At 44.9% G+C, this 26,054-nt stretch overlaps 1 protein-coding gene and 1 long non-coding RNA gene across 3 annotated transcripts; one reads left to right on the forward strand and one right to left on the reverse strand.

The window, feature by feature from the left end:
• Window positions 1–886: 886 nt before the first annotated feature.
• jph2 (junctophilin 2) lies at window positions 887–23,412 on the forward strand. Of its 2 annotated transcripts, none has more exons than XM_052058001.1 (6): window positions 887–1,837; window positions 3,960–4,776; window positions 16,175–16,293; window positions 18,326–19,176; window positions 20,744–20,905; window positions 20,978–23,412. In XM_052058001.1, exons 1-6 carry the CDS (start codon window positions 1,459–1,461, stop codon window positions 21,107–21,109), a joined length of 2,460 nt encoding a protein of 819 aa, XP_051913961.1. In that variant the 5' UTR covers window positions 887–1,458; the 3' UTR covers window positions 21,110–23,412. The 2 variants fall into 2 exon arrangements, with proteins under 2 accessions (XP_051913961.1, XP_051913962.1); XM_052058002.1 differs by having other exon boundaries at window positions 889–1,837; window positions 20,805–20,905; window positions 20,978–21,122.
• LOC127596103 (uncharacterized) lies at window positions 2,093–25,228 on the reverse strand. The gene is made up of 3 exons (XR_007961390.1): window positions 24,709–25,228; window positions 3,656–3,702; window positions 2,093–2,484 (listed from the first exon to the last, which is right to left on the reverse strand). It is a non-coding gene; the product is annotated as an uncharacterized LOC127596103 (long non-coding RNA).
• Window positions 25,229–26,054: the final 826 nt, after the last annotated feature.

Genomic DNA, 26,054 nt, shown 5'->3' on the forward strand with positions numbered 1-26,054 from the left:
GAGGGAAACACCCTCCACTCCAGCTGGTGCTAAACCAAAACACACACACACATGCACACACACATACACACACACACACACACGCACGCACACACACACGCGGAACATGACAGAGACCCTGCTAAAAAAAAAAAAACTGGACAAGAATTTCAAACACAAATTGTAAACCCTAACCCTAATTTCGAAATCCCAACCCCACTTTGAAACCCTAATTTGAAATCCTAGCAATACTTTGAGATGTTACCCTATTTAAAAATGGTGACTTCAAACCCTAAAATCCTCACCCCGAGTTCATACCCCACTTGTAAATCCCTACTTTGAAACGGTAACCCCGTAAAACCCTATTTTGAAACCTTTGTTCTACTTTGAATCTCCACTTTCAAGCCCTAATCCCACTTTAATTCCCTACTTTGACACTCTCACTCTACTTTGAAGTCTTACTTTGAAAAACGAACCTGGACTTTAAAATCCCTCACCCTCGTTGAAACCCTAATCTTACTTTGAAACCCAGTTTTCACACTCTTGCCCTACTTTAAAATTGCAATCCTAGTTAAAACTCCACTTTGAAACACTAACACTGCTTTTAAAACCATCGTTTGAAACCCTAACCCCTCTTTGAAATCCTACTTTAAAACAGTAGCCCTACCATGAAAGCCTAATCCTGATTTGAAGCCCTGTAGGTTTTCTCTTTTAGGCGTATCATTTCAGTGTTATTTTGTACTTGCGTGAAAATGTTGGCGCTGCCTGTTTTGAACGAACATACTTTCCTGGAGTCGTCTTGTTTTGATATTCAATGGCAGACCTTTTTGAAAGGCCCCGTTCCTCCCCACCCCTCCCACTCCATTTCATCAAACGCCAAAAATGCAATTGAATGCTTTTTACGTTTATCATGCGGTGTGGAAAGAAGTGTTCTCAAAGTGGAGTCGACAAAGTCATGCGTCTCCGCCCCAAAGAGGAAGACTCTGGCATGGCTCCTTGCAGGCAGCGCTGCTAAGGATTGGGTTGTATTTTTGGAATGGTGTGTGCGTGCGTGTGGGTGCGCGTGCGTCCACGTCGCCTTGTTAGGTGTGCTCAAATGTTTCCTCTAGCAAGGCGAGTCAGGAGACACACCGCTGGGTGGCAGGGACAGGGGGACAGGGGCTTTTCTCCGTGGCCAACTGGAAAGCCATGAAAGACCTCCAGCTTGTCGGGAAAGAACCACAAAATTCGGCCAGTACAATTCTGGATCAGCTCTAAATTGAAAACAGTTGAAGTGGAGAAGAACTTTCTTTCCGAATCTTCATGGACACGCGGATAAATCCAGAAAGACGAAGAGGAGGCCCACTCGAGTTGACCGCCCAGAATATCGCCAATCAGTTTTAATGTCAGCAAAAGACGGAGTGAGTCCGAAGGGGGTTTTAATCTTCAGCCAGGCTACAGGCTCCAAAGCGTCCCTCTTCGGCGTGCGTGCGGGGCGACATGAGCGGAGGTCGCTTTGAGTTCGATGACGGCGGCGCATACTGCGGCGGCTGGGAGGGCGGCAAGGCGCACGGCCACGGCATCTGCACCGGCCCCAAAGGCCAGGGCGAGTTCTCGGGATCCTGGAATTACGGCTTTGAGGTGGTGGGTGTCTACACCTGGCCCAGCGGGAACACCTACGAAGGCTACTGGTCACAGGGCAAGCGTCACGGTCTGGGAGTCGAAACCAAAGGTCACTGGATTTACAGAGGGGAATGGACACATGGCTTCAAGGGAAGGTATGGCATCCGCATCAGTGTCGGCAGTGGGGCCAAATACGAGGGAACGTGGAGCAATGGGCTCCAGGACGGCTACGGAACTGAAACCTACGCTGATGGAGGTAAGAGGGGCAGACTGATCGCAACGTTCCAGCGGTTCTCTTGCAGCAAAATAATCTAGATCAGTGGTTCTTAACCTTGTCAGAGGTACTGAACCCAACCAGTTCATATGCACATTCACCGAACCCTTCGTTAGTGAAAAATAAAAATGTGATTTTTTTTTTTTTACAAATTCAAGACATAACAAAACACATTTATTAAAAACAGAAAAGGTAAACACAACATTGTTTTTGCCATAGTAAGCTAAAAATGGCTAACGATAGAGCTTTTCTAGATGTGAAAAACTGTGAAAGATAGTAAACAATAAAACAAAAATCATTTATGACATCATTTATGACACAGTTGTTGCTGTCCCACTTTCTGCTCCCAGTCGGGCACATCTTAGTACAGTTTTCTTAGTTTAAATTGTGAATGTTCAGATGTGATTCCGCTGAGGATCAGTAAAAGCTTGGATCTTCCCTTGTGGGCCACCAGAAAATCCATAAAAGTCATTGACTTTTTGTTTCATCACAAAGCTGTTTTTCATATAAGTAATGATTCAGTATACAAGCCAAATTAGCAACATTGAACATATCTGTAGTTTCACTAATGGATGACTGTAGCATGGCGGCCAGTCGAAGGTGTAGTCAGATGGAATCTCCTTGTTAACCTGAAAAAGACTTCCCAAGAATGAATGGATGTACTGTATTCATATGACACGTGCGAAGTAAGCACAATGACACAATTGTCATGCCTTCATACGACCCAGTCTAATGTCATATTTCAAGGGTCTGTAATTCCTTTGAGTGGGTCCTCTTGTGTAACCTGGTAATGTCAAAACAAAATAAGTATGGCATTGAAATTTTCTACGACACAAGGTTATTTGCCAATGACCGTGGCTATGGAGGATAAACGGTTGTGACAATCAATGAATGGATGGATGGACAAGGTTCCCTCATTTGTATTCTGCCTGATAACTATTGTATCATTTCGCGATTACATTCAGGAAGTTCTCATTTCCATGACAAGATTTGCACTTAGACAGTCCGTGTCTGTGGGAAATAACAGAAACCAATCAAACAGAAGTTTTTTCCCTCCGTCCACAGCTGACTCATCAGCTGTGGGTGTTGGGGATAGAGGGCACCAAATGTGTGCATGTAATAATAGCACAACACCCCTCACTCTTCCTCCCCCCCCTCCCCTGCGTACCCTGCTGGCCTCCCGGCTGCCTTGCTATCACGATAATCCACCCATGTCCATTTTAGCATAAGAGCTAACAGCCAGTTGACTTCTCATGGGTTGTCAACAGAAATGAGCCGACATATTTCTACATTATCATAACGTAGAAATATGTCGAAATATGGCTCAGACAGCTTGAAAAAAATACAACCAAGTCAATATTGTCAGATGAGACACTTCCAATGGGCTAGAAGTTTAATTAAGGATTGTTCGAGCAGACCAATTTGCTGCTTAGAAAGAGAAGTCATCACTCGCGGCAGCTAATTCATTTCCAGCAGTTGCTACCAGAAGCACAAGAGGCGATCAAAGTAGGCCAACCCGGGTTAGCCCTACAGTATTTACTGAGCCCCTTCTGATCAGCAAACATGTTAGAAAATCAATAGCTAACAGTTCAAATTCAAGTGCAAGGTACAGCAATCCTACCTTTATCGCGGGGCTTATATTACCCCTTCCAAAATGTTGTCTATATTATACTTCCGATATTTAAAAAGTTCACTTCAAATGCAGTCCTCCAATTCAGTGCAACAAATAGTTGACATGTGGTATACTTGAATGAACTACTTTTTGCGAAGGGTAACGGTATTTGTGACATTTAAGCCTACCTATGACATGGTGCCCACCTGGGGAGTGGATCCACATCTCGGGACTCCTGTAAACCAAACATACAATCTGTCTTGGGTTGTGAGAGACAACAGACCTCAACAGAGAAAGCCCGCACCGGCATAAAACCAACACGCAAACACCATAAACAAAGGTCACAAACCAGAATCGAAGCAGAAGCATTCTAACTTTTACTCCCATCCGGTTAATGAGGGCTTTGTTTGTTTGTTGGAGCTCGGATGTAATCTCAAGCAACTAATTGTTTCCTGCAATTTATAATGAACAGTTTGAATCCTATGTTTTCAGGCACTTTCCAGGGTCAGTTCACGGGCGGCATGCGTCACGGCTATGGGGTCCGTCAAAGCGTCCCCTACGGCATGGCAGCTGTCGTCCGTTCTCCTCTCCGGACTTCCCTGACCTCCTTACGCAGCGAGCACAGCAATGGCACCATGCTGCAGCAAGACATCCCCATCATCACCACCACGAGTGTGTCCGGAGAAGAGACTCCTGTTGCCAGCCCTGCCCAACTGGGACCATCGCGGGGAGGCTTCGCCCTCACTCTCCAGGTGGACCTAGAGGCAGTGAAACCCAAGAAGAAAGGTCTGTTTCGCAGGAGCGCTCTGCTGGGCAAGTTGAAGAAATCCGACTCGAGCACTTCGCTGTCCAGCCAGAAGAGCAAGATCAGTTTCCTGAGGACGGAATCAGCTTTGAGCTCCAACATCAGCGACACTAACTCCACCATCAGCATGGGGGACGAGAGCCTGGCTGGCGCGGAAGACTTCCCCCCCGTCGAGGCAGACATCGACGCCACCACCACCGAGGTCTACATGGGCGAATGGAAGAACGACAAGCGCTCAGGATATGGAATAAGCGAAAGGTCTAGTGGCCTCAAGTATGAAGGCGAGTGGCTGAACAACCAAAGACACGGCTATGGTTGCACCACTTTCGCTGAGGGAGGCAGAGAAGAGGGCAAGTACATGAACAACATGCTGGTGAAGGCCGTGAGGAAGAGAATGATCCAACTGAAAGGAACCAAGATCAAGCAGAAGGTGGAGCGGGCCGTGGAGGGCGCTCAGCGGGCCGCCGCCATTGGCAAGCAGAAGGCGGAGATTGCCGCTTCAAGGTATAAAACAAACCCCTCAAAAGCTATGGCTTCCAGACCATTTGATGGAGAAAACATGAACCGGAAGCGAAAGGATGCTGAAGTCTTAAAAATACCAATGATCAAGCTGTAATGTACACCTATGTTGATTTTAATAGCCACTGAGTAGAACAAAAACATAAAAGGTGTGTCGGAAAGGTTCCGGGATTGGTGTCAGACAAGACACATTTCAAAGCCAAAAGGCTGCAGCGTTTTCTTTGAGGCAATTGCGGTAGTGGAACAACCGGTGCTTCACCAGGACAACGTGCCTGCTCACAATGCCCCGAACATCCGACGCTTCCTGGCCAGGGGGGGGGAAAAAAAAACACTGTGCCAGAGCAATTTGTAAGGAGACCCGTTTCAAATACGGAGACAAAATCCCTGATGAGGGAGTGAAGGAAGATCCCGGTGTGACTGAGGTTGCGGCTGAGAAGGCTGTGAAAGCATGTTAGACTCCAGGAAGATGACTTCCAAGGGGAAAACCTGTAGTTTGGATTTGAAATATACAGTACCTTTTATGACTCCAGCCACGGAACATTTCTGACATACCTCGTATTACTTATGATGCAGACTAATTTCCACTAGGCCAAAACATTGCTCCTCCTTTCTGACATACAAAGATCTTAAACAGTGGAAATTAACCACTCCAATTTACAGCAAGGATTAGTTTGCTACGAGCCAGGACTGTTGGCATATTAAGGCTTTACAGAAAGAGTCCAAAAATATTTTCCAAAGTGGTGCTGATTTATTTTTTCTTATGAAGACTGTCCTTCCACCGAATAGTGCCTGCATACTTGTACTTGAAGTTTTGGTGGTCTCTCATCTCTCATTAGCAACCCTACAGGATGTTTAAACACATGAGGCGAACCCATCAATCGTCATGATACATATCGGAAACATGTAGAGTGCATGTTGTTCACCAAAAGATAGTGTTTTTCAATCGGAGGCAGAGCTCCTTTTGGGACGACATCAGCCTTTGTGAAGAGGTGAAGGGACAATTTGTTAGTCATGCCAAGTTATGTCCGGAAGGACTACTTGAAGTTTGCGTGGAGAAAAAAAAGTGGGATTTCAACAAACGATTTCATGTTTCTTCTTAAAAGCACATTCTTATTGTCCGTAGTCCATCGGTGACCGTACAAGGTGTTCTTATCTTCTGCACCTGAAATGATGCTGTTGTTTACAGCAGCACGACTTCCACTGACAGACTGCAGACTACCGTCCCGGCACAGGGAACTCCAAATATTTCCCTTCAAGTATAAGCACTACACAAGAGTTATGGAAGAGTGTACAGTGGATTGTTGCTTTTAGAAGCCACTTCCAACGTCTGGACACTGCGGACTTAACACGTGAACCTCTTTCACTCCTGAACTGGTGCCAGTGCTGTTTTGGTTATGGTGTTGCTGCCAGTGCTCAGTTTGGTTCCACGTGCAACTCCAAACACCCTGTTGTCGTCAGACTAGCAGAGCCAACCAAATGCTGCATAATGTCACCAACATTACGCCCACACATTAGCACCTTTATTTACAAACTTCACTTTCCTGGCCTCGGGTCAGAGAATGGCAGTTGACTGTTGGCGCCGGGATAGATACAGTATTTCGTGTTTTATAACAATACTTAACCATATTTATAATTTCATATGTAGCTGTGGGTGAAATAGCCAAGCGTGCAGTCGCTGTCACAAAAATGCACCTCCGCGATGTACGTGGGCGCCAGGTACACTGAGTGAACGGGGCGAGGCAGCCTCTTAAAATAGCCCCACTCTCTGCTTTCTTCCCTCCTACTTCCTCTCTTTGTATTAACCTGCTTATTCCTTCCATCCATCCATCCATCTTCTACCGCTTATCCGGGGCCGGGTCGCGGGGGCAACAGCTTTAACAGGGAAGCCCAGACTTCCCTCTCCCTAGCTACTTCTTCCAGCTCTCCCCGGGGGATCCCGAGGCGTTCCCAGGCCAGCTGGGTGACATAGTCTCTCCAGCGTGTCCTGGGTCTTCCTCGGGGTCTCCTCCCGGTGGGACATGCCCGGAACACCTCACCGGGGAGGCGCTCAGGAGGCATCCGAATCAGATGCCCAAGCCACCTCATCTGGCTCCTCTCGATGTGGAGGAGAAGCGGCTCGACTCTGAGCCCCTCCCGGATGACTGAGCTTCTCACCTTATCTCTAAGGGAGAGCCCGGACACCCTACGGAGAAAACTCATTTCGGCCGCTTGTATCCGGGATCTCGTTCTTTCGGTCACAACCCATAGCTCGTGAGCATAGATGAGGGTTGGAACGTAGATCGACCGGTAAATTGAGAGCTTCGCCCTTTGGCTCAGCTCCTTCTTCACCACGACAGACCGATACAACGTCCGCATCACAGCAGATGCTGCACCGATCCGCCTGTCGATCTCTCGCTCCCTCCTGGCCTCACTCGTGAACAAGACCCCAAGATACTTAAACTCCTCCACTTGGGGCAAGATCTCCCCCCCCCCCCCCCCCCCGACCCGGAGGGGGCACTCCACCCTTTTCCGACTGAGGACCATGGTTTCAGATTTGGAGGTGCTGATTTTCATCCCAACCGCTTCACACTCGGCTGCGAAACGCTCCAGTGAGAGTTGGAGAGCCCTGTTTGAAGGAGCCAACAGCACCACATCATCTGCAAAAAGCAGGGATGCAATACTGAGGCCACCAAAACGGACCCCCTCAACGCTTCGGCTGCGTCTAGAGATTCTGTCCATGAAGGTTATGAACAGAATCGGTGACAAGGGGCAGCCTTGGCGGAGTCCTACCCTCACTGGAAACGATTCCGACTTACTGCCGGCAATGCGGACCAAACTCTGACATCAGTGGTATAGTGACCGAACAGCCCGTATCAGGGGGTTCGGTACTCCATACCCACGAAGCACCCCCCACAGAACTCCCCGAGGGACACGGTCAAACGCCTTCTCCAAGTCCACAAAACACATGTAGACTGGTTGGGCGAATTCCCACATACCTTCGAGAACCCTGCTAAGGGTGTAGAGCTGGTCCACTGTTCCACGGCCGGGACGAAAACCACACTGCTCCTCCTCAATCTGAGGCTCGACTTCCTGACGGACCCTCCTCTCCAGCACCCCTGAATAGACCTTACCAGGGAGGCTGAGGAGTGTGATCCTCTCCGTGAGCCGTCACCTTACCGTGGTGGAGGGGTTTGTGTGTCCCAATGATCCTAGGAGCTAAGTTGTCTGGGGCTTTATGCCCCTGGCAGGGTCACCCATGACAAACAGGTCCTAGGTGAGGGACCAGACAAAGCACGGCTCACAAAGCCCCTTATGAAAAATAAAATCGATGGTCCTCAGTTTCCCTTGCCCGGACGCGGGTCACTGGGGCCCCCCTCTGGAGCCAGGCCTGGAGGTGGGGCTCGTTGGCGAGCGCCTGGTGGCCGGGCCTACACCCATGGGGCCCGGCCGGGCTCAGCCCGAAGAGGCAACGTGGGCCCCCCTTCTCATGGTCTCACCACCCGTGGGAGGGGTCAAAGGGGTCGGGTGCAATGCGAGCTGGGCGGCAGCCAAAGGCGGGGACCCTGGCGGTCCGATCCTCGGCTGCAGAAGCTAGCTCTTGGGACATGCTTATTCCTAGACCATCACAAAATGTTTTTTTGGGAGGGGTTAAAAAAATGAAATATCGATATGCATGTATTGTATGTGGCGTCTCAAAACCCCATACGGTGTAAGTTGGGATACACAGTAAATCGAGTTGCAAATCAAATATTCACCTTCACACTTATTTTCACTGTATGATTGATAAATACATAAACTTCAATGTTTTGAATTCACTTTTATTCTAATCATTTACATTTGTAGGGCCACTACACTCAGCAAATTTCCTGTTTGGATACATATAGCAGAATTTATAGTTCTTTGAATTCGTCTCAGCCAGATGAACTTATCAGTCCTCTCGAAAACAGAATTTCCTGCCATTTATTGCCATGGCCATTTGCTGACAAAACAAGCCTGACTTATTATCAGGTCTCATCTTTTGTCTGCCACACTTCGTTTATTAGGAAGAATGTAAGCGCAGATACCCGTCTTGGCCGTTGGTCATTGGTTCTAAGAGTTACACGTAACCCATAGATTTGCGTGATAACTACAAGACCCGCCCGTTTTTACCAATCTGCCTCACGGTGCAGCGGTGTAAGTTTCAATTACGGTTCCGGCCTTCCTGTGTGGAGTTTGCATGTTCTCCCCATGCTTGCGTGGGTTTTCCTAACGTGTGACTGCGAGTGTGAATGGTCGTTCGTCTCTGTGTGCCCTGCGATTGGCTAGCGACCAGTTCAGGGTGTACCCCGCCTAGTGCCCGAAGACAGCCGGGATAGGCTCCAGCACGCCCGTGGACCTTTTGGGGATAAGCGAATTAGAAAATGGATGGATGGATGGATAAAGGAGTGCTATTTTGTTTCCTCCTTAAAGTCATGATCATTCATTTCAATAGGGAAAGGTGATTTGCAAGTATACCTCAGAATCGTTCACTATTTTCTCGATTGTGTGAACCTACAAACTCTTTAGCATCGAAATATGTTGTTCTATAAAAGGGCATGGGGGGCGGGGTGTGGTCATGACACATGTGTTCCAGGTTTCCATTCTTTCCTCTAATCTGGTGTCAGTGGAGACGAGTTAAAAATACATGTCCAACATGCTCTGTGCGTGGAGAGCCAGACTTGTCCTTCCCAGCTGCGCTACAGCGTCCCTAATGGTCAGACGATGCGCGGACATTGTTCTGTCGTATGTGCTGGCAGACGGCACGTCTGGAGGGGTCTTGTATGTCAGGACGGGGTGTAAATGACGCACACTCGGGGGCCCTGTTGTTACGGAGGAACCCTGACTAAATAAGGACAGGCACACTCTTGCTGTATCACAATCAGAGGGGAATGCAACAGCTGATTATCCTCCACACTGCCGCTATTTTGCTGCGTCGTCGCAGATACACACCCAAACTGTTCTCTTAAGCTCAACCGGAGTTGCCCTTTCTTTTTTAGCACACAACTAAAGCGTCTTCGTGTCCTGGTGGGAAATTCAACTGGCGTTTACCGTAGGCGCACAACACCATCTCATTTCATCACGCGCTGCAAGCTTTGTCCGTTGCTAACAATTACAGGTCGCAGAAGTATGGCCATCTTGCGTCAGTTGTGGTGTCAAATGGTTCTAGGGATATAAATATGACACACCTCATAAGCAAGTGCTCAGGTGACAAATGAGTCGAGTATAAACATACCCCACACAGCCTTACTTGTGCAGCCTGGCTCATGGTGTACTGCTGATCGCTGCAATTTATGCTGGTCGACCATTAGCCCGTGTGAGCTGATTTGAAATTGTCAAAAGAATGTCTATTTTGGGGAATTTGAATTGAGAATGTTGACGCGGGGTAATTAGAGACATGGTAAGCAAACTCAAAGCAACTGTGGAATAATGACAGTTAAATTAACCCTAGATGCAACCACATTTAGTTAGGTTCACACGCAGGAGAGGGCAATTCATTTTGTAAAAGGGCCACATGAGAAACTGGAACACTTGCCGAGTGGCAAGCTAACATCCGAACCTCAACTTTGAGTATACAATGATCCCTCGCTATTTCGCGGTTCATTTATCGCGGCTTCAGTGCTTCGCGGATTTTTTCAAACATATTCATTTAAAAAAAAAATGTAAAAAAATCATCATATACCTGTACATGTAGTACAGTACTGTATATGTTGCTCTATGTGACTCACTTGCAGACTTTTTGCGGAATTAAAAAAAAAATGTTTTACTGTATTTTGTTATTCATAAACTAATCTAATTTATTCATGTTTAAATCTATTCGTATACAGCATTGTCATGTTAATTACTTCAAAATTTACTTCTCCATGCATGTATACCATTAAATTTGGCCTTATAAATATTTATGTACATGTACCAATATGGGGGAGGGGGGTTCGCTACTTCGCGGATTTTCGTTTGTCGCGTGTGGTTTTGGTCAACGTTAACTGCGATAAACGAGGAATTACTGTATTATTTTTTAATGATTTTAGAAAAAGCAATAATTTGCTACATGTGTAGATATAGAAGGTATTGTTATGATTGGAGCATACATAATTTAAACAGCATGCTAAGCAGTTATTCAATCATATTATCACACCCTAAAAATTACAACTATTTTGTGTGCCAACTAACAACTCATATTAGCCGTTCCTTGTCACATAGATCGACAAGTCGAAAATATGATGGTACTATTGACAGCGATTTATAATGATACAGTGACGACTCGTGATACACCTAATATGCATAGTATAACTAGATTTGCGTACAGTATTATCAGGGCATTCTCTTGGACCTCTTCATTACACTGTGCAGGAAATAAGAACGATGTTAACATAACGACCACTGTTGTCATTTTTGTTCGTTTCTTTTTTTTTTTTTTTTGATAGAGGAGTCATAAATATCACTAAATATAGCAGATATGTCACTAAGTTGGCAATGCTGCAGACAAGTCAAAGCTCTTTCTTGCTCCCTCGCTTCTACTGTAGCTTTCCACTGGTGTGCAAATAAAATAGAAGCACACCTTTCAAAATAAAAGCACCGCATGTTTCACAGTTTACTTGGACTGCATGGTCAGTGAGGGCCAGTCAGAGACTGCGGGCAGGCCGAATTGGCCCCCGGGCCTTACTTTGCCCAAGTCTGTTCTGGAGCGTGTCGTCATCTTTTTATAGAAACTAAGTCACTCTTTCACATTGGCTCTGCCCGCAAACACTCTGTACACAGTTAAACAGGACCCTTCACACAGATCCAGTGGCACATACCACAATGACAGAATACCTCACCATCAACAGGCAGCAGGTCAAAATACAGATCGCCCATGACATTTGCATAATATGCAAGTACTGTCTAATATGGTATAGCATAGCACAGTCTGAATTAATAGTGTCGACTTCTGCGGCCAGATATAATATTGAGCAGTCAACTGCATCGCAGTACCGGTACGGAATGTAGTATGATATATAGCAGTATGGTACGGTACAATACATATAATATAGGTACTGAAATGGGAGTATAGTTATAGCACATTCTGGTATGCTATATTATTGTATTATAGTTCAGCAAGGGCTACATTCCAAACCACCCTCACAAAATGTGAAATATAGAAATAACTCATTTATATACTCCCTCAACAAGTTTTTAGAGCATTTACAGTGCTTTTTAAACAAGGTCTTTAAACACCCTTTAAAAACAGATGAAACACATGGTAGAGCATATTGAGAACGTTCAAGAACCATGGGTGACACAAACTGTCAAATAGTGGACTGATCCCTCTTTGTGTTTACAGCAAGACAAGTCTTGTTTTTTTTTTCCAATCCAACAAATTTATAATGTGACAATATGCTGTCGCTTTTTGTTGGCCTTAAAACAGGATTAAAGAGTTCATTTGGGGTCCACTTGAGGCTCAGTTGATCTTTTAATAAGTGAGCAGTGCAGTCTTTGACCTGCTTCATGTGTGTGATTTGTTGCTTAAGTTGAAACATTCAATTTTGATAGTTGCGCAACAAACTCAAATATCACCACTACATTGCTGTATACATTATCTACTCTGTCTTAGTCTCACACCTTAATTTTCCTCTGGGACCAAAAAAGAAAAAAGCTTCTTAGTAAGGCACATTATAAAATGTATAAGGTTCAAATGTGAATGTCAATGAAATTTAGAATCCCTTCTATTTGCTGTTTAATTCCTGGAGGAGCTAGTTGTTTACATGTAGCAACACAGGCCCGCCAGCATTTTGACAGCTTGACAGGCTATTTAAGAAATGTGTTTTTCTTGACAATGCCTCACAACCGTGTGTGCTCACACTGTGACCACTCCACTATGTGTGTTGCTTCGTTGGTCTGTGTGTTGCGATACATCAGCCGGCGAGAAGGCTTTGATGGTGACTGGGTTCTCTTTGGTGAATGTGAATGAGGTGGGAGTGGAACTCAGATGCCTTTTGCACAGGTAGAAAGTAAGCCGCGGGAATTTGAAGTTGTAAACAAGAAGCACAGCTAAAGTCAATTGTAATCCTCCAGTTGTTAGGCGGCAAACTAGTAACGCAATGATAAGAACAATCTAGAATGTTGAATTGGATCCGTGAGAATGGGAGCGTTGTTCCCAGACTGTAATCTTTGGGACTTTTCTCATTTGTCTTTGGCCTTACTTTGTCATTGCTGAATGTAGGCCCGGAACGATTGGGAGGTTGAAGGCTACGCGGGAGGAGGCCATCTGTCGCCACCCTTTCTTGGCCGCCATCAAACTGGCAAGGCACCAGCACAGACCACTGGCTGTCATTTGGTCTGTTACTAAACACAATCTTCTGTTGGAGGACATCACGAACTAGATACAGTTGATAGAAGGCGGCCAATAAAATTCTGCATTGAGCGTGGCGAGCTGTGAAACATGAAAGTGGATGTGATCCCCAGCCACTGTGAAACCTGTTTCAGTAACAAGAAATGTGGACACTTTTGACTGAAGTACAAGTACATGAAAATATAAATCATCATTCAGTTTTATGCAATACAGTCACTGCTTTTTATTTTTTTAATTGATATAGGAAAAATTAATAGAATTCACTGTGACCCATAAAAAATGGTTTATTGATTAATAGCCCATTATATTTACTATTATATTTGTCGAACAACTTTACTTGTGGGGGCCACAGTCAACAATGAAGTCAATGTAATACATACAATATGCGGTGCCTTTATTGTTAAAGTAGTGTTTTTATTTTATGTGCACACAAGTACAAGCAAGGCAGTGAGCAAGAGTTACTACAACTTGTGTCTACAGTGTTGCAAATGTCGCAACATTTCGAGGCTTTTCAGACCCCTCTAAGCAACTATTCCAAAAAAGAGACAAGCGAAAATGCCAGTAACATTCTTATTTCCTACACGGTCAAGGGAAGAAGGCCAAGAAGTGTGGCCTAATAATAGTGTCGCGAAATCAACGGTTTCATGTTTTCTAGGTATTACGTGTATTTTACTGTAAGTCATCACTGTATCAGATGTACATATACATCCATAATGATATCGTCACTCCTGTGAAAAACACATTTTTGTCATTTATTTATTTATTTATTTATATGTTAATCAACAATATGATGCACTGTAACGCCAACACGCTTGATTCAAATGACCAGCTCATCAGCAAGCTCTGCAGGTGTGTTGGAGAAGGGCAAACATCAAAAACTTGCAGTTGGTGACACCTGCTGTAAAGTATTAATATTGTTCATTGCAGTGCAAAAACACTGAATCACATTACAGTGGACATTTGTTCCAAGCGTTTTTCTTCTCTGTGTTGGATTCTGGATGTCAAAGCTACGAAATTGTCACGACAGGGGATGAATGTGTCATCCAATGCACTGTCACCCACGCGCCGGCTGTTTTACAGTAAATGCAAACCAAAGTCCTCAATTTCGCAGCCCAGCGCAGGGAAGGGAATATCTATGTTCCAAAACAACAACCAGTATGAATTGTTGTTCAAAAGTAGCAAGATGGACATGATGTCCAATTTAGTGGACAATTGCCTCCCAAGGAATCATATGACTCGAAAGGCCTTCTCTTTTGGCTTAAACACTGCCACAAGTGCTGACCTGCATTGACAACCCCAGTGCTGACATTTGTTCCATGAAATGGCATTCATTTATACCCTGTTGTGTGTTCTCTTCGTTTGGTCGCATTTCTCTTGGCGACACTGCTTCCAGTATGTGTAGGTTAGATGTATGGATGTATTTATTTATTTATCAGATTTCAGCCTCGCCGTGTTGCCATATCAATCCAATTGGCCCAGGCCTTTTTGAATGCTGCCCTATGTAACTTCAACTATGTAACTACGTTAGCGGTGGGACAGTTTTTTTTTTTTTTCTAATTTGCCTCAAGCTTCAGCACTCTGATTGGTTGGACAAGAGTTTCAACCTCGCCAAAGCACGTCTGCGCCATGAAACAGGTGTGGGGAGCATCCCCAACATTGATTGTTCATGTGGTGCCCCATTGATGTGGCTGGGAGGGGGGGGGGGGTTCTTTTAAAAAACACAGTAAAATGATTCCGAGCGTTTGATGTCAACTATTCACATATTTATGAATGAAATACATCATGGAGACCAGGTGTGTATCTTCTGCCGTGACCTAAGGTGTATTCACACCTACACTCTTTTGGTCAACTTTAAACGGACCAGCATTCATTTCTGATGCTGGTCCAGACCTTTTATGAAGGTGTGAATACACACAAACAAATCCTGGTACGGACCTAACAACAGGATCAAGACCCACTTTCTGAGGTTGTCTTGCTACACCTCCAAAAGGACTCGGCGTGCTTCGCTACAGGTCGGAATACAAACCCATGCCGATCCGCACCAACAACAGGATACATGCAGCTTTTTGGGCTTAACAAGACACTGTAGCCTAGAATTATGTGAAATTTTAGCCTGTAGTGACTGTTGATCAGGAGTGGAGTGGCCATCACAAAGTTCATGAAAATATATACAGTACATTTCCCCAAATGGTCAGGGTATTTCCGGGTCTTTCCTAGCCATCCCAGACCTGAGCAGCCGTCTGCAGTTTGTCTACAAATAATAAGCATCTCTGGAGAGTACAATGTGTTTTAGACATGTTATTAGATCATGATTGTGTGTTGGTGTGTTATACTCCAGTGAAGAGATATGGAGTTGTCACTGATAATGTAGTGGGACGTTCGCCTAACTTTGTTCATTGAAGGCAGTGTGGGTTCAGTTCTCGCTCAGTGATAGCGTGAAAGTGAGGGCCCTGCACTGACGAGCAACAAGCTCCGGGCGTCGTCCTCCTTTCGCCAGAAGTCAACTGCGATTGACTCCAGCACCTGTGACCCTGAACAGGAGAAGTTGTGCAGCGAATGGATGGATGGATGTTGTCATGGAAGCTAAAGAGTTGAACTATTTTTGTCACCAGGCACTATGGCTACTGATTTCTCAGAGTGACTTGCCACTCCCCATTTTGACTAGACAGAATGTCTGATGCAATTCAAGCACTCTTGCCGGAAGGGATTGCTTAGTGAAGGCCCGTCTCTGAAAGGCATGGCCCGCCACCGGGTTCTGGTCCTAGATAAGGGTGGCAGTGTTCTCAATATTGAGTCAAAAGAAGATATCCTGACTGCATGTGGACAGGTGGAACACTCTTGTTCACGGGGAACCGTTCAGAGTGTGATTACATTTTGTCAGCTGAGTCAATCATAACAAATCCCCAGGAGCCTCCAATGTTCACGATCCAGGTGTGAAGCGGCATTTACGTGGCATCTCCGAGCCTTCCTTTTTGTCCGTCTTAGTTCTCAGCAATGATAAAGAGTGAATGTCTCTGATGAGTCTGCACTGTGAAAATGTGCTTAATGTGTCCTCTTCAGGTCCACCCACGCCAAGGCCAAGTCAGACGGAGCCGACCAGGCTGCTCAGGCCTCCAACAGCGAGTCCAGCATCGCCAGGCTGGTGGCCAAAGAGCTTTCACCTTCCTTCTACCAGCCAGGTCAGTCGACAGCATCATCGCACCAACGCTGCTTTTAATGTTGTGGCCCCTATCTTGAAACACTAATTAAATATGGTAACTTTAGACTTGAAGTCATAATCCTGTCTGTAAAATGCAATTACGTCCATGGATGTTTTTCTATTTTTCAACTGGAGTCCCAGCATTTGCTGCCATCTATAATTAGAATTGCCAAGTACATCCCGAGCATGTCTGTGAAATCAAGTTTTGTGAACGACCGCAATGATTAACAGATGCCTGTAGATGGTGGTGTCGCATCGCTTTGGATTTGTGTTCACTACAGCTTCCGAGTCGAATAAAAAATAAGTGGTAAATTTCAGCCTGTCATGACAATTATGATGGAAAGAAATGGCAGCATGTTGGAACTCAAAGTTTAGGCCGCTCACACTCAGACAGGATAAGATAAGATAAGAAATCCTTTATTAGTCTCGCAATGAAGAAATTCCCCATTCACATCAGCAAAGTTATGAAAGGAAGGAGGAGAAAGAACAAAATATAGGAGCTGCTGGAAAGGCAGCCACTCTCGCGGCGCCATCTTGAAGTCAAAATAACAAAATAACACAACACAACACAAGATACGGGCTCGAAAGAGTGTGAAAAGTTGATGCAGACATGGAGTACCGTAAATGGCAAGCGGCATGTAAAAGTCAACGTCGGTCAGTCGCTTTCCTTTGTTTTTGTTGGCTTACAGTTTTGTGTTCTAGTTTTCCGCAAAAGTAAAAAAGATTGCCGTCAAAGTCATTGTTCTGTGTGACACTTTTTTTTTTAAATGAGTCACGTGTTTTGGTGAAACACTGCTGAATACTAACTACAATACATCTTTATTGATATTGAGCTTCCAAGAGAGCTGAAACAAAGCGCTTTACAGAACATTTAACAAAAGAAATGACAAAAAATACAAGGAAGAGAAAAATCTAGAAGCAAATTGTTTTTTTTTTCTGGTGAAAGTAGAGTCTACTCTTTCGTTTGGTAGGCTTGGTGCTTATATTGTCACAGAACACAATATTCTGGGGGTCTTGATGAAAGATCACTCAAAATGCTCTGAAGCGATTGGCAAGGAGGAAAACTCTGCTTTGAAAAACGGCGTCTAGTCAATGAGCTACAAACCATCACCCTACTTCAAAGCTTGAAACCCTAACCCTTGAATGAAAGCTTAGCTTGGAACCCTGAACCTGCTTGACATTTTCCCTTTCTATCTCACTTTGTGACCACATCAATAAATTGCAAAAGGAATGCAAATGTGAGCCCAAATAGGAGTTCATGTGTCATTTGCAGCTGAAAATTGAACTTCTCTGTACTTTCGCAGCATGTCTCTGTGCTGCAGCTTGACATGGCAGATCCTCTGGTGAGGCTCGCTGCCGAGGTCATCACATTTGAATGTCTAAAAGAAGGAACAGCTTATTTGAACTGAGAGATCAAATCACTTTCACTGACTGTATGGAAATGCATACAAGTACATCCATGCAAAAGTAGCAGTGTCCTTTTATTTTTGTAATCAGTGTTAGCATCTAACAAGCAGCAATTATTTACACCGTTTGTGTTTATACATCACATAGCAACTTCACAATAACTGACAGTCACCAGAGCTAGACTCAGTTGGCAACAGCACTATTAGTCGTTTTTCAATCATTTAAAAATCTAATCTATATAAATATATAAATCACCTGTCTACATGTTTCTGTGCTCAAACATCTGTTGCTTAAAACACGTAGCACTGCCACACATAGATGCGATTCAGTGGCATGTTGACGGCATTGTTTTAATGACGTACACAGCATGTAATGTTCTTAGTTTGAAGTTTGGTTTGACAGCAAACTGAACCTGGGCACAAACAGATTGAAGCCTCTTTTTTGTAGAATTTTTCCCTGTGTGTGTGTGTGTGTGAGTGTGTGTGTGTGTGTGTGTGTGTGTGTGTTTGTGTGTCTGTGTGTGTGTGTGTGTGTGTAAAGAGGCTTTATGGTGAGCTGCGATTTTAAACTATTCGAAACACCTTCATCCAACTGCTCCTGCACAGGTCCGGAGTATCTGAAGAAGAGAGTGATGCCGGAAGTCGGGGAGGGAAGTGAGAACACAGATATCGTCATGCATGAGCCACTGTTGGCCGAGGAGGAGCCAGCTCCTCCGCCGCCTGAAAGCCCGATAGTGTATGAAATAGACCGCCTCATGCCTGGCTCCTCCCCAGCCCGCACCCCCTCCCCCAGTCCAGGCATCTTCATCAAGGAGGACCCCAAACTCCCGGGTCCTGACAGCTCAAATGACAAAAAAGCTTGTAAAGGTAGCAGTAAACCCAACAGCAGGCCCACCACACCTTCACTCCCTCTTCCTGTTCCCACTGGACTTGAGGGCACCAGCAGTCGCAGCCTCGCTCGAACCCCAAGCCGCCACAGCACCAAGAACGAGCAGGGGTCTGATTTGGAGATCAAACCCTTGCGGAAGTTTGATGCAGAGGTGAATGCTCCAGACACCGCATCCGCACCCCAATCTGCAAGAAACAGCTTCCTCGCCCGGGAGGACGAGGAAAAGCTACGGCCCAGCCCCAAAGTGCCAGCTGCCACTCCAAATTCGAAAGCCAATGACCTCAAGCTCGAAAGAGTTCCGACAGTCCACGATCGAGAGCAGTCGCGGGAGGCGAGCGGGCCTTCCGTCAAGGCGGAAGCCAAACTGCCACCGAAACGACAACCGAGCCCCGCTCCAGCCCCAAAGCCTGCGGCCAACCAGGAACCGAAGACACCAGCCAAGCCTGTGGAAGCCAAAAGCAACAGTGTCAAACCTGCCGTGAAAGCGGATCCTAAAGCAGAAGCCCGACTGAAGGCGCCGATGTTGAATTCAAGTATTGATGTGACTGCAGAGCCTTTGGAGCAGGAGGTAAGACAGTCCGTGCTCACATAGTTGATGGATTTAGACCTGTTTCACAGCCTTTGGCTTTTGTGATTTGCATCATTTTGGTGGTGAAATCAATTATCCTCGAGCTGATTGCAATCTCTCGTTCGGCCTTTTTGAAGGCCAATGTCACATACGACATGGCTAACCCTAGTCCCTCCTGACAACGTTTGTCTTGAGTTTTTCAGTCATGTTCCATCACTGTAATATACTTCTTCACACTGATTACTACTTTCCTGTTAAACAGGGCTTCAGTGATTTTTTTTCCATTTTAGAGCACATGAAGGAAAATCAAACAGTGATTGGACAACATGCACCAGGTCCATGCCGTACAGCCCCTTCGAGCCAGTGATCGGCATATTAGTTTCCATTCAACTTCCCACTTTTCTCACAACAGGGAATAGTAACAGACAGAAAAATGACTAAACTCTAAAAAGAACTTTACGATAAGATGAGATTACCTTTATTCGTCCCACACTGGGGAAATTTGCTGTCGACAGCAGCAAGATGGAGGGTGGGGCGGATGGGGGGGGGGGTTAAAGTGTTTCAAAGGTCAAAATGGGAAACACCTCCGAAGGTGGTGGAAAATGACAGAGCGAAGATCCTGTGGGACTTCCAGATCCAGACTGACAAGATGGTAATGGCGAACCAACCAGATATCGTGATCATAGATAAAGGGCAGAGGAAAGCCGTTGTAGTGGATGTAGCGGTCCCAAGTGATGGAAACATCAGGAAGAAGGAACATGAGAAACTCGAGAAATACCAAGGGCTCAGAGAGGAGCTGGAGAGAGCCTGGAAGGTAAACGTGACAGTCGTGCCTGTGGTGGTCGGAGCACTTGGGGCAGTGACCCCCAAACTAGATGAGTAGTTGCAACAGATCCCGGGAACAATATCGGACATCTCAGTCTAGAAATGTGCAGTGCTGGGAACAGCAAGGATACTGCGCAGAACCCTCAAGCTTCCTGGCCTCTGGTAGAAGACCCAAGCTGAATGAGGGACGGACAACACCCGAGGGGTGAGATGAGGATTTTTTTTATATGTATATATAGCGTCCGCTGCATTCTGAGGTCCGGCGGATCCATTTGAATGTATATGTGTGTAGTCAAAGGTGAGCAACAAATGATGTTCCATTCAAACAATGACTGTATGGCATTTGTGACTCAAACTCGTCTCTTCTGAAATGTCTGCGACATGACTTTTGTGCTGAGTAACAACAAACTCCCTTCTTTTGTAGCGACACAAATGCCCTCCTTTGTTTCCTGTACACTCTTTGGATGGCATCTTTAGGAAAAGAGTAACAGCTAATCTTGCCCTTGTAGCTTCTCAAGCCGACGTAAAGTGACAAAGCAAAGCTCATTGAGGCCAATCATTGTTTTCGGGGATGATCCCTTTCACTCTGTTTACCTGTTTGTTTGGCAGTCAAAGTGCTCGAGATTCTCAATCTGGTCACTTACCCGACTGTTTTGAGGGAAGCGGGCAGTGAACCGGAAACTAATTTGCCGCTCATTATCGAGCGTGGAAGCACATCACGGAGCTGTCACTTGTTTTGCAGAGAAGCATTTTGGAACTGTTCTACCAACGTCCCTGGACTCACATGTTCTTTCCTTCTCAAGAGCCCCAACACCATCATGATCTGCATGGTCATCTTGCTCAACATCGGTCTGGCCATTCTCTTTGTGCACATTTTGTCGTGAGGAGTTTGTCGTCACCTCGGGTAAGCACGTTTCCGGGCAACTGCCAATGGAACAAATCGGGAAGGGCCAAAATATCACTTTTCTTGCCGCAGGTCACCATTGGCGCTATCGCGAGAGGGTCGTCCTCCACCGCAGTTTGGACCAGAGCTCAAAGAGATGTGAAAGGGGACTCAGAAGCCTCGTGTGACCTAGCAGCAGCTCCTCTTCTTGCGGTGTCTGTGTGAGCTTTTGTCTGGCTGCAGACGAGTGAGAAGACGAAAGACAACGAATGATGGAAATGGCTCAGTAGGAAGTTTCTGTGCTAAAGTGGGGGAGGGCGGGATGCTTCCAAATGCACTGAACAAGTCTATATTCAATTTAGAATGTCCAAGTGTGTCACCATTTAACCCTGGAGAACCCAAGAACCTTTATCTTCTTTGGAAAATAATGAATTATACATGAAATGACTGCTATATGTTCACTGAACACCAAAATATATGTTTTTTTCAAATATTCAATGCTTTAATCCTAATTTAGGATTCGGGCCAAATATGGCCCTTTGGGATTTAAGGGTATCATTTGAGTAGCAGAATTTATAGGGGCAACATTTGACCCCGTGGGTTCTCCAGGGTTAAAAAAAAAAAAAAAAAAAAGAATACTTAACGACCACCTACGCTTGCTCTCACATCACTTCTGAAATCACATATTTTGGTGTTTTTGTTTCTGAAGCAACATTACTTCTAATTTGAATATTGCTGTCATTGTATCCACCCACTCACATTTTCCCCTTGCCAAAATGGTCCGAAACAGCAGGTCGACATTTGACCCAACACTTCATTCAGACTGCGATACTTTGCCGAGTACTTGTTCTAATTTGCGGATGCTGCCTTAACCAACACAAAAGCAATCAGTCTTAATGTTGAGAACATTTTAGTCAATCAGTGTTTGGTAAGGTTGGACCATGGCTTCAACTCGAGAAAAACAACAATCTCAGTATCAGTGGGGTCAGCGTGGACTACAGGCGCATGGATTTTTTCCAATCACAGAAAAAAGGACGATGAGACTACACGATTTACGGAAATGTGTTCAGCACTCCATCGCTTATCCTGGGAATTGGCACCTATCAGCAGAATTGCATCTGAATGGCCATTGCCCAAATTTAACTCACGACCAACGTGACACGATTTGCCAGAATGCTGAGTTGGAATAGACAATTCGACCTGACTAAACCGCAACAGAAATTTGGAACATCTGATGAGTCAGTCAGTCTGCTTTCATGAAGGAATACAGAACTCTTAGAATATTTGCGGTTGGGTGACTGAAATCAGGGGATTTGGACAGATCTCAGTATACCCTTTCAGGGACAGCAGTTATGACAGTGGACATCTTACCATGTTATCAGGTTACAGGGTGCACGAAAGAGTGAAACAATGGATCCAAACAATGATCCCAAATCGTTGTCAATGGATTTGATGATCGATTAATTGTGACACCTGTACAATACTGACGATTCATGCTAGATTCCAGATTGTCTGTTACCAGTTGGTTGACCTGTTCTTTCTGCTGCATTTGACATCTGGGAATGAACCCGCGCTAGGACAAATGCGGCTCACGCGTCGATGTTTTCGAGTAAATGCAATGACTGACACGGTTGTGGTCTGAGCCGTGCTCTGTGTTCCTGTAAGTCTGTTTGAAAATAGACTATTCCAAGTTGCATTTCAGCTTTGGTATTCTGGAAAAGCCGCGTTTCGGCTGTGGTGTTGAACACTGTGAAGTGTGATGTTTTCACTGTGCCTTTGTTGCCGTTCGCTGCATCGGAAGAGGCTTTGTAAGGCAAACAGAGAATGGCAATAGAGAGCATATCATCAGTGTTTGTGCACATTGTGTTCAGCATGTGCCTGTGGAGGATTTTTGGGTGTATTCCGTGGGAGACAAGAAAGCAGAAAATGGAAATTGCGAGCTGACTGACAACGATCACTGCTTCGCCTGTGGGTATGTAGCGGTCAATTTCTTATGTAAAGTACCAAAAAAAAAAAAAAAAAAGGTTTTCCGCAGCAACTCCATCCACGCGCCTGATGTGCCGTTTGAAGCCAAATGAGTTCATCTTTTGTAAGCATGAAGATACCGTGTGTATGTACCAGAGTGACACAGACTGCATCAGCATTCAGAATAGATTACCTCGTTATTGTGAGCTGAAGAATATTTTCCTCAACTCCGCGTCTTACAATGAGAGTATCTGCCCAGCTATTTAAATTATTATTTGACCCATGTTTATGTGGGAGAGCAATGATTTTATTTGACTGTATGGTAAAACTATTCGTTTGTCAAAAGAGGCCAAGTCAATGTGCTCCATCATCTTTCAATTGGCACCTTTTTTCGATGAGTTGCCAAGTTATACAACACACATCGCAGTAAAACAGATTAAACATGTAACACCAAGTACCCAGAGGTCTTTGTATGTATAAGCCAAATTCAAATATGTGTAGTTTGTGGATTGAAATCTGGCACAAAACAACTTAACTTCAATGATTAAAAAAAAGTTAAACAATTGGGTGTCTTTTTTGTGTGTGCATTCTCACTTGTACCGGTCAGCGCAATTCCAATAAAGTCGGGACGTTGTGTTGAAAAAAAAAATACAGCTAATGATCAATCTGTGTTCAACAATATGAAATAGAAAAGTCAATTGGAAACTAAATTATGACCCCCCCCCAAAAAAATCATCAAATACAATCATGCGAGAGTTTTGCCTGCTGAAAGGATGCTGCAAAAAAATGGTCTCAACGATCACCGCCTATCCTGAACAGGGTCGCAGGGAATTGCCGGAGCCTAAACCAGGTAACTTCAGGCGGAAGGCAGACTAGACCCTAAACTGGTTGCCAGTCACTGGCAGGGCACATATAGAGACAATTGAACACTCACTCACATCTACTTTCACACCGTCACTGAGTGGGAACTGAGCCCATGCTGCCTACACGTGTACCACTACACCATCAGTGACTGACTACAACCAGTCAACTTCAATCATTACATAAGCGCGTGCTTTCACTTTGAAACGCCAATCATGGTTGAATACAGGTGACACCCCATTTCAACAACATATCAGTGTTAACGACACAGGCTATTAACCACTGGTGTTGATGTAAGACCGACATTCGGTTTTTAAATACTGTCCCCAAACTTTCAGCACTGATATATTTGCAGTGCAGTGTACTGCAATTAATGGCCCATTCAGTCAAATCATAACTAAAAAGTATAAGTATATATGACACAAAACCCATCCATCCACCCATTTTCTGAACATTTTACGTCAATATTTCCCAATTCTCAACATTGCTTTATACTTACCGTAGTTTTGTTCTTGCATACGTCATGAAGGTGTTGGGCAAGATTGGTACATGCGTGCAATTTTATTTCATGAACCCATGACTGTGGATGGACTTCGTAGTCATGTTGTCTCCTAATAAAGTAGCAATTTTTATTTTTTTAAAGGGGTTGCATTCAGATCAATTGTTAACTTGTTCTATAAATATACCGGTACATGGAATATAAACGAATTGTGGCAGAGTATCAATAATACCGCATCCTTGTGAAAATGGCAGGAAAGTCAAGGGCATCAATTTTTTTTCCCCGACATGTGGGGTGAAGAGTGACCAGCGTAACGTCAGTTCTACAGTACAGTACTGACAGGAGTATTTTTAAGCAGCACCTGTTTGAGGCAACCTCCCACTCACCACCATATCCACTTTGAACTGGATCACTCAAACGTCACTTCTTCTAATATTTAAGAAAATAAGGCGCGGACATCTTTCACATCCCCAAAGGTGAACATGCTATCTCTGCTTACATACATCAAGTTGCTCGGCGGCTCAACTCTTGGAAGTGTGAAGCAGGCTCGGCACTGCCCCTATGTGGTGAAAGCCGACTCCATCCATCCATCCATTTTCCGAAGCGCTTGATCCTCACCAGGGGTCGTGGGGGCCGCTGGAGCCTATCCCAGCCGTCTCCGGGCAGTAAGCGGGGGACACCCTGAACCGGTTGCCAGCCAATCGCAGGAAAGCCAACTGCGTTACTTTCAATATCCAGTGTAAATCAAGTACAAACACGAACAAAGTGGCAAAAGTACTCACACTGCACAGAATCTGGTTTCCCCTGGCATGAACGAATCACCCCCGTCTCCCCTCTATGGTGCTTTATTAAATAGCTCATGCACAACATTTGTGCAAGGCGCTCATAAAGTGGTTGGTGGGAGAAACGCTGCTCGGGTTGATGGCTGCACCGTACCAGTTACACACTAGTCTGTGTTTCTTGTCCGGATTGGAAGATCTCGGAGGCCTTTGCTTATTTGCAACCTTTATGACGATGAAGCAGATCAGAAAATGGAGAGACAGAGAGAGATCTCCTTTCTGCCAAACCTACTTGTACCATTAAAAGAAGAAGGGGAAAAGCAAGGGGCCCTTGTCTCCACTTGGATACAAAAGACTGATTGACAAACACGATGCAACAGATTCCGAGAAGCAAGCTACAGTATTCCTCTTCCATGGCCTTGTTGAAGAGACTTTTTCGACAACAGGGACGATTTGTGGCATCTTGTGCCACACTAAAACCCAGAAACATCTGGTGTACAACAATTTGGATCTGATAAAGCACATGTGGGCTACTTGTGGCCAGTATTTATTTTTATTCTGCTTTTAGTTATTAAGTAAAGGGGTTGAATCTGTATTTTTTTATGCAATTGCTGCAACCTAACCAAATGTTATCAAACACTTCCCCACACCCACAAGGAGCGTCTTCGTCTCGTTCTCTTGGAGTTTGATCACGGTTCGCAAGTAGTGTTTAAGGGCCTTACCTCAGTGCCAACCTCTGGTATGGAGTGTGTAGACCTGGTCATACAAACCTATTTCAGCCCACCGGTCGCAATATTGAGTGGAAACAAATGACCATCGTTTGAATGAAATTTTTTTCACACCCCCACATTTGTACCACTGGAATTTAATATGCAATTCCTTTATTCAAGACTATCTATATTATGTATTTTTGCAAAAACAAGCAATAAATCTGGACGACAATCGATGTGGTATGTTTTTATTTCTGATACACAAATGTTTTGGTGTTTTGTGTACAAATAAAGAGAGTCATGAATTCATATGAAACACGGTTTATTTACCTACGTCAGTTAGTTAACAACTCTGT

This window comes from Hippocampus zosterae, chromosome 2 (assembly GCF_025434085.1).
Source record: "Hippocampus zosterae strain Florida chromosome 2, ASM2543408v3, whole genome shotgun sequence".
NCBI classification, from domain to species: Eukaryota; Metazoa; Chordata; class Actinopteri; order Syngnathiformes; family Syngnathidae; genus Hippocampus; species Hippocampus zosterae.

What these genes read in the sequence shown, in the direction of transcription:
- jph2 (XM_052058001.1), top strand. Translation starts at nt 1,459, where the DNA reads ATGAGCGGAGGTCGCTTTGAGTTCGATGACGGCGGCGCATACTGCGGC. An exon ending in TGAAACCTACGCTGATGGAG is followed by an intron (nt 1,838 to 3,959) that starts GTAAGAGGGGCA and finishes CTATGTTTTCAG; the next exon opens with GCACTTTCCAGGGTCAGTTC. An exon ending in ACCTTCCTTCTACCAGCCAG is followed by an intron (nt 16,294 to 18,325) that starts GTCAGTCGACAG and finishes GCTCCTGCACAG; the next exon opens with GTCCGGAGTATCTGAAGAAG.